This window comes from Monodelphis domestica, chromosome 5, assembly GCF_027887165.1.
Source record: "Monodelphis domestica isolate mMonDom1 chromosome 5, mMonDom1.pri, whole genome shotgun sequence".
In the NCBI taxonomy this organism is placed as follows: Eukaryota; Metazoa; Chordata; class Mammalia; order Didelphimorphia; family Didelphidae; genus Monodelphis; species Monodelphis domestica.
In genome coordinates this window covers 30408821-30424963 of record NC_077231.1, presented here as the reverse complement: position 1 = coordinate 30424963, position 16143 = coordinate 30408821, and the positions used below count along the sequence as shown (strand labels likewise).

The window sequence follows — 16143 nt, the reverse complement described above, 5'->3', positions numbered from 1 at the left end:
TGTGCTTTGCCATCACTTTGGTGTATCTGCAACATGAATTATATTCAAGCCAGAGCCTACAATTTAGATAAATAGAATCAAAACAGTATTGAACTTTTCCCTACCCCATACAAGGGTATCCTTGGCAGCTCCTTAACCATCCATTACAATCCAGACCAATTTCTCTCTGTAGCAATTTAAAAGCTGTAAAAAAAATATAATGGGTGATGACAGGAGAAACAAACCCACACCAGAACTTATTGAACCTTGCAGGTCTTTGCAAGTGTCTCTATTGACATTTAAGTGTGAGTTACTGTGCCACAGCATCATAAAAGTATGCTCCTTGCTGCAGATATATTGATATTTAAAATAGCCCAGAAAGGCCACTACTAGACAAGCAGATTAAGGGAATGGCTAATCTCAGAATAGGGTATTCCAAGGAATTAATTCTATTTGAGCCAAAAACAGTTGTTTTATTCTGAATCCTAATTTATTCTTTCTGGCCTCTCCCCCCCTCCCCTCCCCCCTTTCAGTACTTCATATTGGGGGAAAAAAATCTAAGCAAGGGACTACTGCCTCTTTAAAGCAATCAAGTCATAGTCAAAGGTCGAAGCTTCCTTTAGACCTCCGGATTCTTCCCTTCTAGTCTGGGGACTTCCAAAACACATATCATGTCCTTTCAAATACCTCCCAATCTTTTCAACTCCCAATACTTTGTTGTTGTTGCTCAGTCTTTTTTTCAGCCATGTCCCACTCTTTTCAGTGTCTTTTGGGGTTAAGTTCTTGGTAGAGATACTAGAGTGGTTTGTCATTTCCTTCTCTGGCTCATTTTACAGATGAGAAAATTGAAACAAACAGGATTAAGTGACAGGGCCAGGGTCTTGTAGTTAAGGACCTGAGGGTGGATTTGAACTACTCTGGGACTTCTCCCTCCTCTCCCATTCTCTCCCATTTTAATGGAAGCTCCTCCCCACCCCACCTTTTGTATCTACAGTGCTTAGTTTAGTGTCTGGCATATAGTAGGCCACAAATAAAAAATTGAATTTGCATTTAGCACAACCTGGAGTTTCTAACATAATTCACCTGTTTTGCTTTAGCTGCCAAATCTAATGGCAATTAGTTAAGCACTGGGCCTGTATTAGGAAAAACCAAGTTCAAAAATACTTACTAGCTGTGATACTGGACAAGTCACTTAACTTGTTAAGTCTCAGTTTTTCCAAAGGTAAAATGGGGATAACAATAGCAGCTACCGGCAAGAGGTTGTGAGGTCTTCCTCCAGGCTCAGAGCCCGTGTTCTATCCACAGCACCATCTAGCTGCTAGTTGGTACATAGGAGGCACTTAATAAATGCTTACTTCCTTCTCATGATCCCCATACTCCCCCCCCCCCCCCCCCCCCCCCGCCTTTTCCCAATTTTTCTCATGTATGCTGACTCCCTTTTCCTAGTGGCTGCTCTCTCTTCTAGGTTCTTGCAACCACCTTTTGGGGTTTTCCTCCTACTAGTCTGACCATTTTTCAGGTCCCAAGGCAGGTTCATTGACCATACCACACCCATTAGAGTCTGTATTCCTTGAGGCTCCCGGTGCCCACTCTAAATCTCTTTCAAAGGGTGATTTCATCAGTCCCCATGGGGTTATCTCTATGCAGATGACTTTCAAATCTTCCCAGCTCCCATCACAATTCTGGACGGCTTGCCTGGTGGGCACTTCAAATTCAATGCCCTAGATACTTCAAATACAATATGTCTAAAATTAATCAGCTTAGTTCCAAAACCTCCCAATTTTTGTACAGGGCACCTCAGTTCTTCCAGTTACCTAGTTTGGCAACGTGAGCATTTCTGGGTTGCCTCTTCATTCTCCCTCATCCCGCAGATCTAATGAACTGCTACATCTGGCTATTTCTACCACTTCAATATCTCTTGTATCCATTACCTTCTCTCTATTCATTAGGTCACCACCAAAGATAAGGGTTCACCGCTAGCCTGGACTATTATTTCAATTGCCACCTAATGGGTCACCCTACCTCAGGTCCCTGCCCTTTCCTATCCTTCCTCCAGACAGCTGCCAAAATGATTTTCCAGAAGTACAAAGGCACTTCTCTTACTAAACTCCAATGGTCCCTTTCTGCCTCTTGATTGCATAGAAGCTTCTCTTTTTGGAGTTTTTAAACCTGTTCTTAATCTTCCTTTCCATTTTTTATATATACATCACTCCCCAGTCATCAAACTGACTCTTTGGGGCTCCTCAGAACAAGAAACTAATTGCATGTTGAGAGTGTTTTGACTGGATGACCTGAATGCCCCTCCCCCCCCACTCCTACCCAACACCTTTGCCTCCTGGAATACTCAGTCTTTTAACACTGCTAAAGTAGTACCTTCATCAAAAAGTCCTCTCCACCCCCTTCCCCAAGTACAAGGGACTTCTTTTGAATGTACATACTTGAGTACTGGGTCTTCTTGGACAAAGTGCCAAGTGAGCTCATTGTGGGGCAGGGAACAAGTTCATTTTTGTCTTTGTAACCTTAGGAGCCTGGAACACAGTAGGCTGATTAATGAATGCTTGCTGACTGATTGCAAGGTGCCATCATTTAACACCTCCACAAGACATTAAGGATAAACAAAAATCCAAATCAGCCAACTACGGACAGAGAAAAGGATACTAACTAGGTTAGGAATAAAGAAAATTAGATTTAATTATTCTCACGGCTACTGCTTGTAATCTCCCTACTTCCAGTGAAGATCAGGGAGCCAAGGGGAACCCACCTCTTCTAATCCCTTCATTTGGTCAATGAGTAAACTGGTTCAGAAGTGAAAGGACTTATCCCTGGTCACAGTGTGAGAAGCTAGAGGATGGACCTAAATTCAGATCTTGCTGCCTCCATGTCTAATATAGCCTGGGTTTTTGGTAACACTCCATGAAAAATAACAGATGACTCTAGGTCAAAGCTTCTTAACCTGGGTCCTAGAGATTTTGGAGAGTGGGGTGAGAAAGTGTGTGAACTTAGACCGGAAGAACTAATGCATTTTTATTCTTACTGACTTCTAACTGAAAATGAGCATTTCCTTCAAGTATGAATTTAAGCTGCAAAAAATGATTCTGAGAAAGGGTCACTAAACTTAAAGACTGCCACAGGGGTCCATGACATACAAAAAGGTTTAGATTCTGTGCCCCAGAGAAATACAAGGTAAGATATGACAGTAGAAGAAATTAGAACTAAATACCAAAATGAGGTTTGGAGATTATATCTTGGGTTTGCTTTATCTATTACTTAGTTCCTCCTTTGGTTTATCAGATTCTTAAATAAGCTACTGTGAAAGATCATGAAAATCAGCCCTCAACTCATCTTACACAGCTCTCTAATTTTCAGAGGTCAAGGGGCTGGACTATAAAGAATGAAACCTATGGCTTCTCAGCAGAGCCTCAGTTGACCTCTTAGAAGACAGGGCTTCATTTTATTGAACTTAGTTCCATGTGCTCTGGATTACTCTTTCCTTTCTTTGGCCCCAGAGATGCTGATGATCCCTGGGAAACAGGAAGACACCAGATTTGAAAAACTCCCAGTGGTCAGGAAACAGCTAGAGTAGCTGCAAAATGCACCCCCTTCCCCCATATCCCACATTTACTGTTGCTCTTCTGCTAAGGTGTGAGAGCAAACTCCCTGGCTAAGTGCATTCCATTCTCTTCTGAAAGTAAATACAAGCCAAGAAGGCCAACTTTGTCCAGGACTTCATTAGTTTAAGGCACAATTTCAGACTTTGAGAACTTAGGGCCAGTAGAAAGAACTACAATAAACAAATCTCTGAGGATGAAAGAGAAAAGGCTGAGCTAGCCCATTAAATCCTACTTGGAAAGCCCTTTCTTTAAAGAGGTTAAAACACCCAGCTAATAAGCAAGTGAGTTATCCATTAGGAAGGGGCACACCCAGAGCTCTGATAGGAAACACCACCTTAAACTAATCAAAGCTATTGTTTTTTTTAATTCCACAAAGACTCTGATTAACTTGGTTAATTCATTGAATCACATTAACTTTAAAGATGGAGGAAGGGGGCAGAGCCCTCTAGATTTAAAAGTTGGGAGTGAGTGACTGACTATAATAGTGTTCTTTCTCTTTCCTCCCCCCCTTCTTTCTTCCCTCTGTCTGTCTGTCTGTCAGTCACACACTCATCTGTAAAAGGGGTACTACTTACCTCACACAAAATGAAGAGAATGCTTTGCAAACTCTAGGTCCACAAATATAAGCTATTAAGCTTACCATGGCTACATCCTAGTACAAAGGAACTCACTAAAGTACAGAGGGAGCTTAGTTAAGTAACTTATCCAAAGAGAGTTCAGCTAGAGACCTCTGCAGGGAGGGGTATAGACCTTACCTTCTGGTTCTCAAGAAATGATTCGGATAAGATTTTATGTTTTATTTTTAAATAAAATTATTGTAGGAAAGTGGAGATGTAAAGGGAATGGGGGAAAATAGGAAGGCAAAAACCAAAGTCCTAAGTTAGATGTAGAATTTCTCTCCTGAATCAAGCCTTTTTTAGTCTTATCTTTGGTACATATTAAGCCAAATACTTTGTATTCCCAAAGTCTTAAACTACTAAAATGTAGAACTGCAGCCATTTTTAAAAATACCTTTTATAGACAGCCAAGGAGGCAACATCCATTGCTCCTGTTAACTCAGAGGTAAACTGAGGCAACTTTCCAAAGAAACCCTTGGCAGACTCAACATGATATATCCAGAATGGCCTATTATTGACATAGCTGCTGAGAGGAACAGTGTAGGTTTTCCCTCAAACATACTGGCGGGCAGAGCTCCTGGACAGACTAAACACAGGCAGTTGTCACTGTGGGTGTTCTGCCAACACAAGTGTAAAGTTGTCATCAGAAATGAATATGTGCCTTACAGTGGCTCACAGAAATCCCAACAAATCTGTGTCTTGGACTCCTCACAAGCCAACTCTTTTCTGGACGACCTGGATTCCTTCCCATTAGTACAATTACAAGAAAGATTCATCTTTTACAAGTAGCCAGGGGATATCAAAGTTTATGCTAGGGAGGGGGGAGCTTGCCCAAGAGTCCAAGTTCATCAATAACAATGTATAAATAGTAGTTACAAGAAAACCTAGCTACAACTCTTTCTTGTTACTTCTTAACTCTTACTTGTTACTTAAGTCAGAAATCTCTAATCATTAGAAAAAGAGCTAGAACATTGACTCAACTATTGATAAGCTAAGTGGTAAGAAAAGTAGTCCTTAAAATGGCCAAGTAGTAGGACAAAGGGAGGAGGGGGGAAAGGGATGAGGTGTTACTAGCCACCACACTATGACTTTTAAAACACTTTAATGTTTGAAATTCAGTGATCAATGAGCCTAAAACACCCACTCTCAGATTTCTCACTATAATCTAGGCACCTCTAGGTAGATGGTACAGGAGATAAATGAAGCACTGAGTCTGGAAGGCTTGTTCAAATCACTAACTGTGAACTTAGGCAAGTCATTTAAAGCTGTGTTTTCCATATCCTCAACTACAAAGCAGGGATGAGAACACTTACCTCACAGGGTTATTTTGAGGATCAAATGAAATATTTAAGGCACTTGGCACAGTGCTTAATAAATGCTTATTCCTTCCAAAAGCTATTACTGACAGAATATCATATCTGAGTATCTACATCTTTCCTACAGGGTGGCAAATCAGGTCATCCTTCATTCTTTCTTCTTCCTGAGACAAGCTTTAACCATTATCCTGCTCTCCAGTTTCCCAATTTCAGAGGTTCTCCTTGCTCCTTTACAATCTTCAAGATAAATGGCCTTTTGTTTGTTTGCTTTTTTAAGTCATTCAATGCTCAGTATACTTAACAGAATCTTAACCAGCTCACAGCTCAAACTAGATTCTTCAATGTCCAAATCAGAAAACTAAAACTCTGTATACTGGATGGCATGGGAAAACGGGAATTTCTTTGGCACAGAGAGTACCCACACTGCTTTAACTCCAAGTTGACCGGGTTAGCAATATTAGACAGAAAAGAAAAAGTCCCCACTTGTGTAATGGTAGGTAGTAAATGGGGTAATATTTACCAGATCATTTACTTAGCACCTTGGACTCTAAGTCAAATTAAACTTAAAAAATTCCATTTGTAAACCACAGAAAAATATCCCCTGAGGAAGAAACCGGGGTAGGGGCAAGTAGGGTTGGATACAAGTTAAAAGATTTTCCTAAGAAATACAAGTGAAAAACTCTCAACAAAATACACTAAAGCAAGGACTGCTGATTAGTTGTAAAACAAAAAAATTTCTGGGGCTTGAATGTGAAACTGTTTCAACTTCTCTGGTCCTTATTCAATTTAATGTCATTTAAGCTGCCATGTTTACACATATTTTATATAACAGGCCACAAAGATGAATCCCCATAGAGAAAGTAGACACCTTTTCCCAAAGATGGTAAATCAGCTGTCCAATCGTGACTGAAGGAACGAGATTGATTTGGGAACCACTTTCGAAAAGAAAAGTATGAACAAGCCATTTAATTAAAACAGCTTGTAAGAGGTCCAACCTGGTTGAAAATATAAGAAATAATAAATACATCCCACCTTGAAGAAAAGCACATTCACACTCATCTTAAGTACTCAAACATTTGGGAACTTAATAAAAATGTGTAACAATTAACAGGTCATAGGATAGTAACAATAAAAAAAATTTTTGATGAATTTGTTTTTATTCAACCAGGCACAGGAAACATAAAAATATTATAACATATTCTTCTTGGATAATTTGAGACCCATAGATCTGATTAGATCTTTGAATAATGAGCTTGTATATTGTTATTCTGATTTTCAAATACTATCAAAATCTTTCTCCATACATTTAATCTCCAGTTTACATCAAAGATAAAGATTAAGAAGAGATTCTTACCAAATGTAGTATTAAATCAAATTGTTCCTCAATTTTAAACCAAATGATGAAGAGATTTGTCCTAATTTATGTCATATTATCTCTGTGGTCAAATACTGAGATTATGGTTGGTCAGATCACTTCAAATACATCCTGCTATTGTGGAGGGAGAGCTCGATTAAGGAAGACTTGGGTTCAGATCTAGTCTCAGGTACATATATCCTGTCAGTGTGATTCTCTGCATCCCAGGCAACTGTGGACACTTTAAGGAACTTCTCAGCACTTCTCTAAACCAAAGAAGAAATTACAGAGCCTCCTCAGAATACTTCATCCTTTGCATAAACCAGAGAAAATGGAAATTTACAGGAAAGCAAATTCTGAGTTTTTACTCAGTTTACTTAAGTCTTATTAAAAAATTCATTTTCGTTGTACAAAACCTTTACTGAACCTGTTTGGAACAAAGCAATAAGCATTTGATGAAGTTTCTTTCATTCATTAAACTCAACTGATAATTACTGAGAATCCTTGTTCACAAAACTGGTGAACAGGAAAATGTGAGCCAGGCAGGCATCGCCTGGATTCCTCAAGGAGTCACTCTAGTGATCCAAAGGCTTCTGAATTTCCCAAGGCCACTAGGTCAGTTTTTTCCAATTTAGGCACTTTCACATGACCAAAGGACTAGGTGGAAAAAGGTCTAAGATTCCCTTCAGTACAAAAGGAAAGGAGTGTGTGAGGGTGTATTAAGAATAAGTTCCAGACAAATGTGTATGTTATGTTAAAAGCAAGGACCAAGACAAACACGTGGTCTTGTGGGAGAGGGGAAGGCTAAAAGTAAGCTTCAGACAAACGTGAGATCTTGGGGGACGGGTGTACATGGGGTATAATGGTTCCAGACAAACATGCGGTCTTGCTTTTCCTCTGACCAATCACTCTGCACTAATCCCTAAAATGGAAAAAGGGATGAAAAAACGGCCAAACCCACGCTAGCACTGAACATCGTTTAGATTTACAAACACCAGGTAGGATAGAGAAAGAGGCTTGGGGAAACCCACATGACTCCTCCGTGAAAAACAAGTCATCCCCTGGGGATCCCCACCCCCAAAAGGTAATCCTTCCTAAGGACCCTAAATCTAAACCCTCCTCCCGCTAGTGCATTGATTGGGCCGTCTCCCCGCGCGCTTTCTTTGGCTTGACCTCCTATTGGCTGTTCGCTTCGTCCATCTGTCTGAAAGTCCTGACCCTCCTCTCCTACATAGGGCTCAAACCCTTGTCTTTCTAGCGAGCCCAACCTCCCCGAGCAATTCTCTCCAATTTGCTTAGAGCATCCCAGCTAGGGGAAGAAGAACCCGCCTCCCGCCTTCCTGTGGCCCAAGGACCGATGTCGTTACTCGGAACCACCAAACGAAGGTTCGATTGGCCTAAAGTCTTGTCAGTCAAATCCGTCCACTGGGTTCCCTCCTTTACAGCCATTGGAAAAGAGGACAGGCAATCAGGACAATTACACCCGCCCCCTGCTCTCCCATTGGTTGACCGATCTTGTCGCTCTTCCTCCGCCCCCCCCACCCCAGCGGTCCATTCATTTCACACAATAACGGGCCCGATTGGAATTGCTCCAAGGACCTAGAAGTGTAGACGTGATTGTTTTCCACTTACCCGGGACTGAGAGCGTTCTCTCACCCTAACCTTGTCCCCGTTCCTCTGCGAAGAGGCCGGACCACAAGGAACCACCGCCGCCTTCTGCGCAACGCCAACCGCCCGCCAAAACGGATCCGCCGCTGCGCTTGCGCACGCGATCCGAGGGAGAACCCTTCCTCCGCCCACTGCGCCTGCGCAGAAAGGGGCAAGGCTCCCGCCACTGCGCAGGTGTATTACATAGGTCCGTTCTTCCCCGCCATTACACGTGTTACAAATAGCCTTCACGTCTTTCTACTGCGCTTGCGTTAATTCGCTGTCGCGCCACGCATGCTCTCTGAGAGTAATAGAAGCATTAAAAAGTAATTGTTAGCCACTCTTTATTTTTCAAATTTTCAGGCTTAATAGTATTTTTTCGCTCTAAATATTATGTAATATTTTAGGGAATTAAAAATAAAAATTACCTTTAAAAAAATTTGGTACATTCAAACACGAGTGACTGACAGAAGAGCCAATCAAATGCTTTAACAAAAAAGGACTTCTCAGAAGCCAATCAGCAGCCTCTTTGGGGCGGAATTTACGCAACGCATTACGTTACGCAAAGATACGCTACCACTCACCAATCGCTAGATAGAATGATTGAAGTTGTCCAATGATCTCCAAGTAGGGGCGGAGTCTACCAATGATGAACGCGAGGAGGCGGGATTAAAAAGCGGGGCCGGAGGTGGGGAGGCAGATACGCTAGTTAGCTAGCTCCTTTCTGTCCTCGACGCCGTTGGAGAAGGATCGCTGCAGCGACTGCCACTCTTCTCGCCATGTCGAAGTCAGAGGTAAGAGAGGACCAGCTCTGACATGGAGTTTTTTCCTTATTCCTCGCTTTCCCCTCCGTTACCCCTTCGGGGGCTTAGCTCGATACGCCTTCAGCACGACTAGCTTCACAGAGTTTCTGAGCCCGCTCTTGCTCGGGCCTGCTCCCTTTCACCCCCCCACCCCCTCCTTCAGAGTCGCCATTTTGTAGGCCCGGCCGCCATGAGCTTCCAGCCCTTGCGGCCCTCCCTAGGTTTCAGGCGCTCTCTAGTTTTATCGGTCCAGACCCTTAGTCAGCCCTCGCTTGACCCCCCAGTCGTTCGGGGCCGGTTTCGATTTCCCGGTAACGATTTTTTATTCGTTGGCTTATGTAGCCGGCCGTCTTCCTTGCCTGTCTTTGTTGCGCATGCGTCGCGTTTCTTTTCTTCACCCCTTCCCCATCAGTGACCCAAGTCTGACAGGCTGGGTCTGGCCGCCAGGGCAGTACTCTTGGGGCTTGCTTTATCTCAGAATTGATCATCGGAGCCGGGGTGAGGGCAGAGGACACGTGTCCTTTAGAGTCGAGGTGCCCGGGGAACTGCCTAACCGACCCTCCCCCTCCCAATCCTTTGTTCAGTCCCCCAAGGAGCCTGAGCAATTGCGGAAGCTCTTCATCGGAGGCCTGAGCTTCGAGACGACAGACGAGAGTCTCCGGAGCCATTTCGAGCAATGGGGCACACTTACAGACTGCGTGGTAAGTGCTGGCCCAGTGAGAGGAGACAGGGGTGGGAATTGGGGCCTGAAACGCCCTTTGTTAATTCCTACCCGCCTTTTTCACAACCTAGGTGATGAGGGATCCCAATACCAAGCGGTCCAGGGGCTTCGGCTTTGTTACCTATGCCACAGTGGAGGAGGTAGATGCAGCAATGAACGCCAGACCTCACAAAGTCGATGGCAGAGTCGTTGAACCAAAGAGAGCTGTTTCCAGGGAGGTTCGTGTCCCCCACCTTTTCTGTGGTATTTTCTGTGGAGAGGTAGGTTAGCTTTCCGCCATTCCACAATATTTTTTGGTCTTGTCTAGGACTCTCAAAGGCCAGGCGCCCACTTAACTGTGAAAAAGATTTTTGTGGGGGGCATCAAAGAAGACACCGAGGAGCATCACTTAAGAGACTACTTTGAACAATATGGAAAAATCGAAGTGATTGAAATTATGACTGACAGAGGCAGTGGCAAGAAGAGGGGCTTTGCTTTTGTAACATTTGATGACCATGATTCTGTGGACAAGATAGTCAGTGAGTATCCTTAGTGGCCTTGAAAGTAACCAGGCTTTGTTTGCAAATATACTTTGTTTAAATTTCCAGTCACTAGATATACTAATATGAGCTTTTGTTTATCTAGTTCAAAAATACCATACTGTGAATGGCCACAACTGTGAAGTAAGGAAAGCCTTGTCAAAGCAAGAAATGGCCAGTGCTTCTTCTAGTCAGAGAGGTAAGTTTTCCAAGCCACTAAATAGGTGGTGGTGGTCTCCTGTGTAGTTTCTAGTTGTAAAATGGTGATCTCCTTTGTATAGGTCGAAGTGGTTCTGGAAACTTTGGTGGTGGCCGTGGAGGTGGCTTTGGTGGTAATGATAACTTTGGCCGTGGTGGGAACTTCAGTGGTAGAGGTATGTATTTTCACACTAGGCAAGACATACTTAGCAAACCAGGTTATTAGTTTGTCAGGGTTAGAACCAAAGCCCTTGGTGTACTACTTTATGTGGACAAGAGCAAGTAGTTTTATCTCAGTCTAGTGACCATTCTGTTTGCCATTTCTGAATTGATACTAACCTTGGCTGCTTGTTTGGTATTTGTGTTTTGCTCCAATTTAACCAGAGGCAAGCAAGTTAATGGTAACCTGTGTTTTAGGATATGTTGGGTTTGGTTTTTAATACCTATTTATCAAGGAAGAAGTTAATCAAGAACAGTTTGGTTGTGATAAATTGTGTGATTATTAAGCACAGCCAAAAATTTTAGATTTTACAATTGGTTCCCAACTGAATGCCCTTTTTCTTCCAGGTGGTTTTGGAGGCAGTCGTGGTGGTGGTGGATATGGTGGAAGTGGAGATGGCTACAATGGATTTGGAAATGATGGTGCGTGCTCTTAACTTAGATAAAAATTGGGTAAATGGGAGTATTCCTCTCTTTAGAACAGGCCTAGTTTTTTGCTTATCTTAATTATTTTTGCTATTTTTTAAGTGCTGCATGTGTTGAGCTTGACCTGCTTCTCCCAAAATAACATGCATGCTGTATATTGGCCTTGAGCCTTTAAGCTTGCATGGATTTTTGACTGTCAAATTTGTCTTACTGAGAAGAATTGTATTCTTCTGTAGGTGGTTATGGAGGAGGCGGCCCTGGTTACTCTGGAGGAAACAGAGGCTATGGAAGTGGTGGACAGGGTTATGGAAACCAGGGCAGTGGCTATGGCGGGAGTGGCAGCTATGACAGCTATAACAACGGAGGAGGCGGAGGCGGCTTTGGCGGTGGTAGTGGTAGGTATCAAGTGAATCCAAACAAGGACTGTGGTGTGGTAGTCTAGATTAGTGTTGTAGTTTAAAAAAAAAATCTTACTTAATCTTATTTTGGGTTTGATGCTCTTAACAGCATTGAACAGTGCACTGCATGAAACCTGGTTTTCAAAAAGCTACCTCCTCTCAGCTTTAAGCTGGGCCGCCTCACTCCCTGCCTAAAAGTCTAGATGAATGCAGGAAGGTGTCTTAGGTTACTGAGTCACTTCCATAGCAGTTTTAGTGTTTGATTATATTTTGGGCCTTTTGACACTACATTTTCCAGCAGTGTGATAGGCAGTAGTAGTCTGATCAGATTCTTTATGTATCAGATCAATCATTTTCAAAGCCCTGAAGAGATATTTTACTTACCCAGTGGCATTGTAATGGATTGGAGTATATCCAAACAGGCTGTCTCATCCAGTATGGAAAGTGAGTGGACAAAAGGGCCATGTAATGGGCCGTCAGTGACTCAGAATTGTGGGAGGATGTCTATGATATGCTAACTGGTGTTGGCCATCTAGTAACTAGCAGGTCCCTCTTATTTGTTCTAGGAAGCAACTTCGGAGGTGGTGGAAGCTACAATGATTTTGGCAACTACAACAATCAGTCTTCAAATTTTGGTCCCATGAAAGGAGGAAATTTTGGAGGCCGGAGCTCAGGCCCTTATGGTGGGGGCCAGTATTTTGCCAAACCACGTAACCAAGGTAGAATGTTGACTTTATCTGCCATTCTCAACGATTAAGTTTTAAAGTTGAATGAATTAAATACATCAAAGCTTTTGTGCACAGCTACTAGTTCCATGATCAAATTTAAGGCCCCCATAGAGGATGGGGCTACTCAATTGTTTTGTTTTAAAAGTACTGGGCACACTTATACTTACTAGGGCTACAATCCCTGGAGTTGATTAGATGATTTCAGTTGGTGGTGAATTCTGGGTAAAGAAAACCCTTACTTGTCAAGGGTGGTGTATGCAATTCCAAAGCCTGCTCCCTAGCCACAACAAAATACTGGTATGGGGATTTTTTTTTTTTTTTGCCTGGGGGAAATAGTGATAGTGCGACCTTGAAAAACTGATGGAAAGACTTGTCCCTAGGTGGCTATGGCGGTTCCAGTAGTAGCAGTAGTTACGGCAGTGGCAGAAGATTTTAATTACTGTTAGGTAAGTATTAAACCATCTCACCTCACACTTAAGCTTACATTTATTAATGAACCCAGTAATACTAATGTAGTTAGTGTTCAACATAGTTAACATTTTAATTACAGTAAATTTGTGGATGTTAATAATTCAGATCAGCAAAATCTATGGGGAACAAAACTTGCTATTGGATTATAGCTTTGAGTCTTAATATGTGTTTTAGATTAACAACTTTATTCGTATTGTTCAACAGGAAACAAAGCTTAGCAGGAGAGGAGAGCCAGAGAAGTGACAGGGAAGCTACAGGTTACAACAGATTTGTGAACTCAGCCAAGCACAGTGGTGGCAGGGCCTAGCTGCTACAAGAAGACATGTTTTAGACAATACTTTTTGTGTATGGGCAAAAAAAACACCAGGACTGTATTTGTGACTAATTGTATAACAGGTTATTTTAGTTTCTGTTCTGTGGAAAGTGTAAAGCATTCCAACAAAGGGTTTTAATGTAGATTTTTTTTTGCACCCATGCTGTTGATTGCTAAATGTAATAGTCTGATCATGACGCTGAATAAATGTGTCTTTTTTAAATGTGCTGTGTTAAGTTAGTCTACTCGAAGCCCCCCATAAAACTGCCCCCAAAAGCATGCAGTAGTGTCAAGTTAGACCCAAGGTGATGGTAGGCCCCTCCTGAAGTGATCACAACTCATCTTGAGTGTATGCCTAGAGTCATTATGTGCTTTTTCTTGCCATGGTAAGACTGGCAGCTACAGTGCCAAAGCTTCTCTGGCCCCCCAGCAAGAAATATCTAATCTCAAAATCTGGCTATTATGGATTCCTAAAAATAAAAACCTTGCCAACAAGGCTTCAGGGTTATTTATGAGTTGGGAACTGCTAGGTGGTTCAGTAGACAGAGCCAGGCCTTGACTAGAGGTCCTGGGTTCAAGTCTATACTCCAGACACCTGGCTGTGTGACCCTGGGCAAGTCACCTTACCCCCATTGCCTAGCCTTACATTCTTCTGTCTTTGAAACAATGTACAGTATTGCTTCTAAGGCAGAAAGTACGGGGTTTTTGTGGTTTTGTTTTTTAAGTTGAGCTGATCAAAAACTTTATTCTCCAAAATGCCAGATCTTTGCAACGATTTGGAAACATTTTTGTTAGAGAGGAAACTTTGAAGGGAGGACCCCTGTGTGTATTGACTCCCAGAAAATGGTCTAAATTCCCAGTATTCAAAGCTCAAGGTGATCACTAGCAGCAGCAACCAGCTGGGTTATGTCATGCCCCAGAGAATGAAGCACCCCAATTGGAGGATGGGGGGGAGGGAGGTTGAGGGTAAAGCTCTTGCCATGGTCATGATTAAGAGGGAATGTACTGGCTTGAGGATCATTCAAGGAAAACTGCAGTGATAAAAGTTGACATAGATGGAGCTAGCTGGGGGGGGGGGGGGACAATTCCTGGGGGAGGGCCTCAAATTCTTTAGGGGGCGGAGTCGAGTAACTTGCTGGCCCCTTGAGGCTGTCTCAACTGCAGTTTTCCTTCTGAGTATAACACATCACCCAGGTTCTCATCCAACTGGGCCATACAGCTTAGAGTGTTGAGTTGGGGCCGGCCTGAGCCCTCTCACCTAGAAAACAATATTCCAAAGTCATTCCTTAAAACCTTTTGGTTCCCTCATTTAGTCCATTTCTGTTCTGTTTATCCCAGCGACTTTGTACCCTGTAGACTAGAAGCTTTTCTTTACTAGGTCTGTGTATTCCATTCCATTGGTTTGTTACCCTTCCCTTTTAACCAATTTTTGGAAAGCCCTGGTGGGGGGTGGCAGGGTGAGGGGTGGGATGAGGGGGCAGGGGAGGGTCCGGGGAGGGGGCGGGAGGAGGAAGCATGGTTATGCTGTGTTTAAAAGTTCTCTAGCCCCTTGGGTTTGATATTGGCTGAGTTTGCAATGGCAGGTGGAACCTTAACTGTTCAGGGAGTTTGCAGATACCTCAGGAATCGTGACAATGGCTTTAAAGATCCAGGAGATGTTCAGCTACTAGGAACTGCTAGCAAGTATAGCGCGAATGGCTCCTCGCTTAGACACTTGTGGTATGGAGTCAAGTGTACAGAGATAAGCCAGGGGCAGGCCTCGGCACGATCCATGAGCTAGGAGGGAGAGAAGTTTCAGTGCCCATCGGAAGGAAGGAGGCAGACAAGAGTAAGGCACATCTGACTCTTAGGACTAGCAGTCAGAGCCAGAAGGAAAGGTTTTATTGCTATACTGGTAGGTAAGAACAGATTTTACTTCTGTCCATATAGTTTGTCTGAAATTATAGTTGTTTTCTGTGTTTTTGTTTTGTTTTTGTTTCTGTTTATTGCTAAATGATCATGTTGAGCCCAGCCGATTATTAACTAGTCCAGTCTAGCTGTACTCATCAAATCAGTCTTTAAAACCCCCTTTGCAAGTGTCTTCACTCATGAAATGGAATGTAATTAATACCCATCAAGGGCAGCTTCCAAGAAGTCTGCCCTGAACTCTCAACCATCTTAAATCCTAGTTGATAATCATGCTTGAAAGTATTGGGCCTCTATGGCCCTCTTTCCCATCTCCCCTTCGCAGCAGTGGCTCACAATAATGCTTTAGGACTACCCTTTAAGCATTTTTATTTTAAATTGTTAATTTTTGCAAAGGGCTAGCTTGGGGGTGTACTCATTCCTTAAGGGGTGGCTGGGGGTGGGGGGTGTATTTTGAAATTTGCTTTACCCTTGGGAGGAGATAATACTGAGAGTTTCTTACTTTTCCAGGAAGGAAGTTGCTGTCCCTCACTGGTCAGCCCTCTAGAAACTAGAGGCCTTTGGCACATCCAAGTGGCTCCTTCAAATGTAAGTTCACTAAAATGTGGTCCTGCTCATGGGACTGGGAGAACCAGGCAGCTAGTGGGGGCGGAGCCTCAACTTCAGGAAGTGAATCCCTGGCGGGGCGATGTGGGCTTTTGTGCTTGTTGAGTGAATCTCCTTTTCTTTTTGCAGGATCATCATTTAAGGTCCAGCCATTGAAGCCACTTGTAAATTTAGCTGGTATGCAGCTGTCTCTGATTTCAGGCTGCTGTGCAGCTCACAACTCATTTGTTTGATGCTTTAGTAAAATATTTCTAAAACGAATTGCCCGTCTCCTGTCGTCATGTCTCCCCCCTCTGCAGCTGAATATGATTCT

General features: G+C 43.0%; 2 protein-coding genes across 7 annotated transcripts in view; one reads left to right on the top strand and one right to left on the bottom strand.

Moving 5' to 3' along the window:
- Positions 1-8820, bottom strand: part of CBX5 (chromobox 5) — a 37492-nt gene extending 28672 nt beyond the window's left edge. Inside the window, exons 1-2 of one of the 3 annotated variants that reach the window (XM_056798010.1) lie at positions 8510-8649; positions 6878-7143 (exon numbers count right to left, since the gene is read on the bottom strand). The gene's annotated coding sequence lies outside the window, so the exon portion shown is untranslated. Of the gene's footprint in view, positions 1-6877; positions 7144-8509 lie in introns of all 3 variants that reach the window. The other 2 variants (XM_056798008.1, XM_056798012.1) reach the window with 2 other exon arrangements.
- A 339-nt stretch (positions 8821-9159) lies between these two features.
- Positions 9160-16091, top strand: HNRNPA1 (heterogeneous nuclear ribonucleoprotein A1). 4 transcript variants are annotated; one of them, XR_008912018.1, is made up of 12 exons: positions 9160-9318; positions 9912-10028; positions 10120-10266; positions 10356-10566; positions 10673-10765; positions 10848-10940; positions 11332-11406; positions 11646-11804; positions 12374-12526; positions 12916-12981; positions 15735-15812; positions 15960-16091. XR_008912018.1 is itself a non-coding variant. In XM_056798005.1 (11 exons), exons 1-10 carry the CDS (start codon positions 9304-9306, stop codon positions 12969-12971), a joined length of 1119 nt encoding a protein of 372 aa, XP_056653983.1. In that variant the 5' UTR covers positions 9160-9303; the 3' UTR covers positions 12972-12981; positions 13211-13542. The 4 variants fall into 4 exon arrangements, 2 of the variants coding, with proteins under 2 accessions (XP_056653983.1, XP_056653984.1); XM_056798005.1 differs by lacking the exons at positions 15735-15812; positions 15960-16091 and adding an exon at positions 13211-13542; XR_008912019.1 differs by lacking the exon at positions 11646-11804 and having other exon boundaries at positions 9161-9318.
- The last annotated feature ends 52 nt before the right edge of the window (positions 16092-16143 follow it).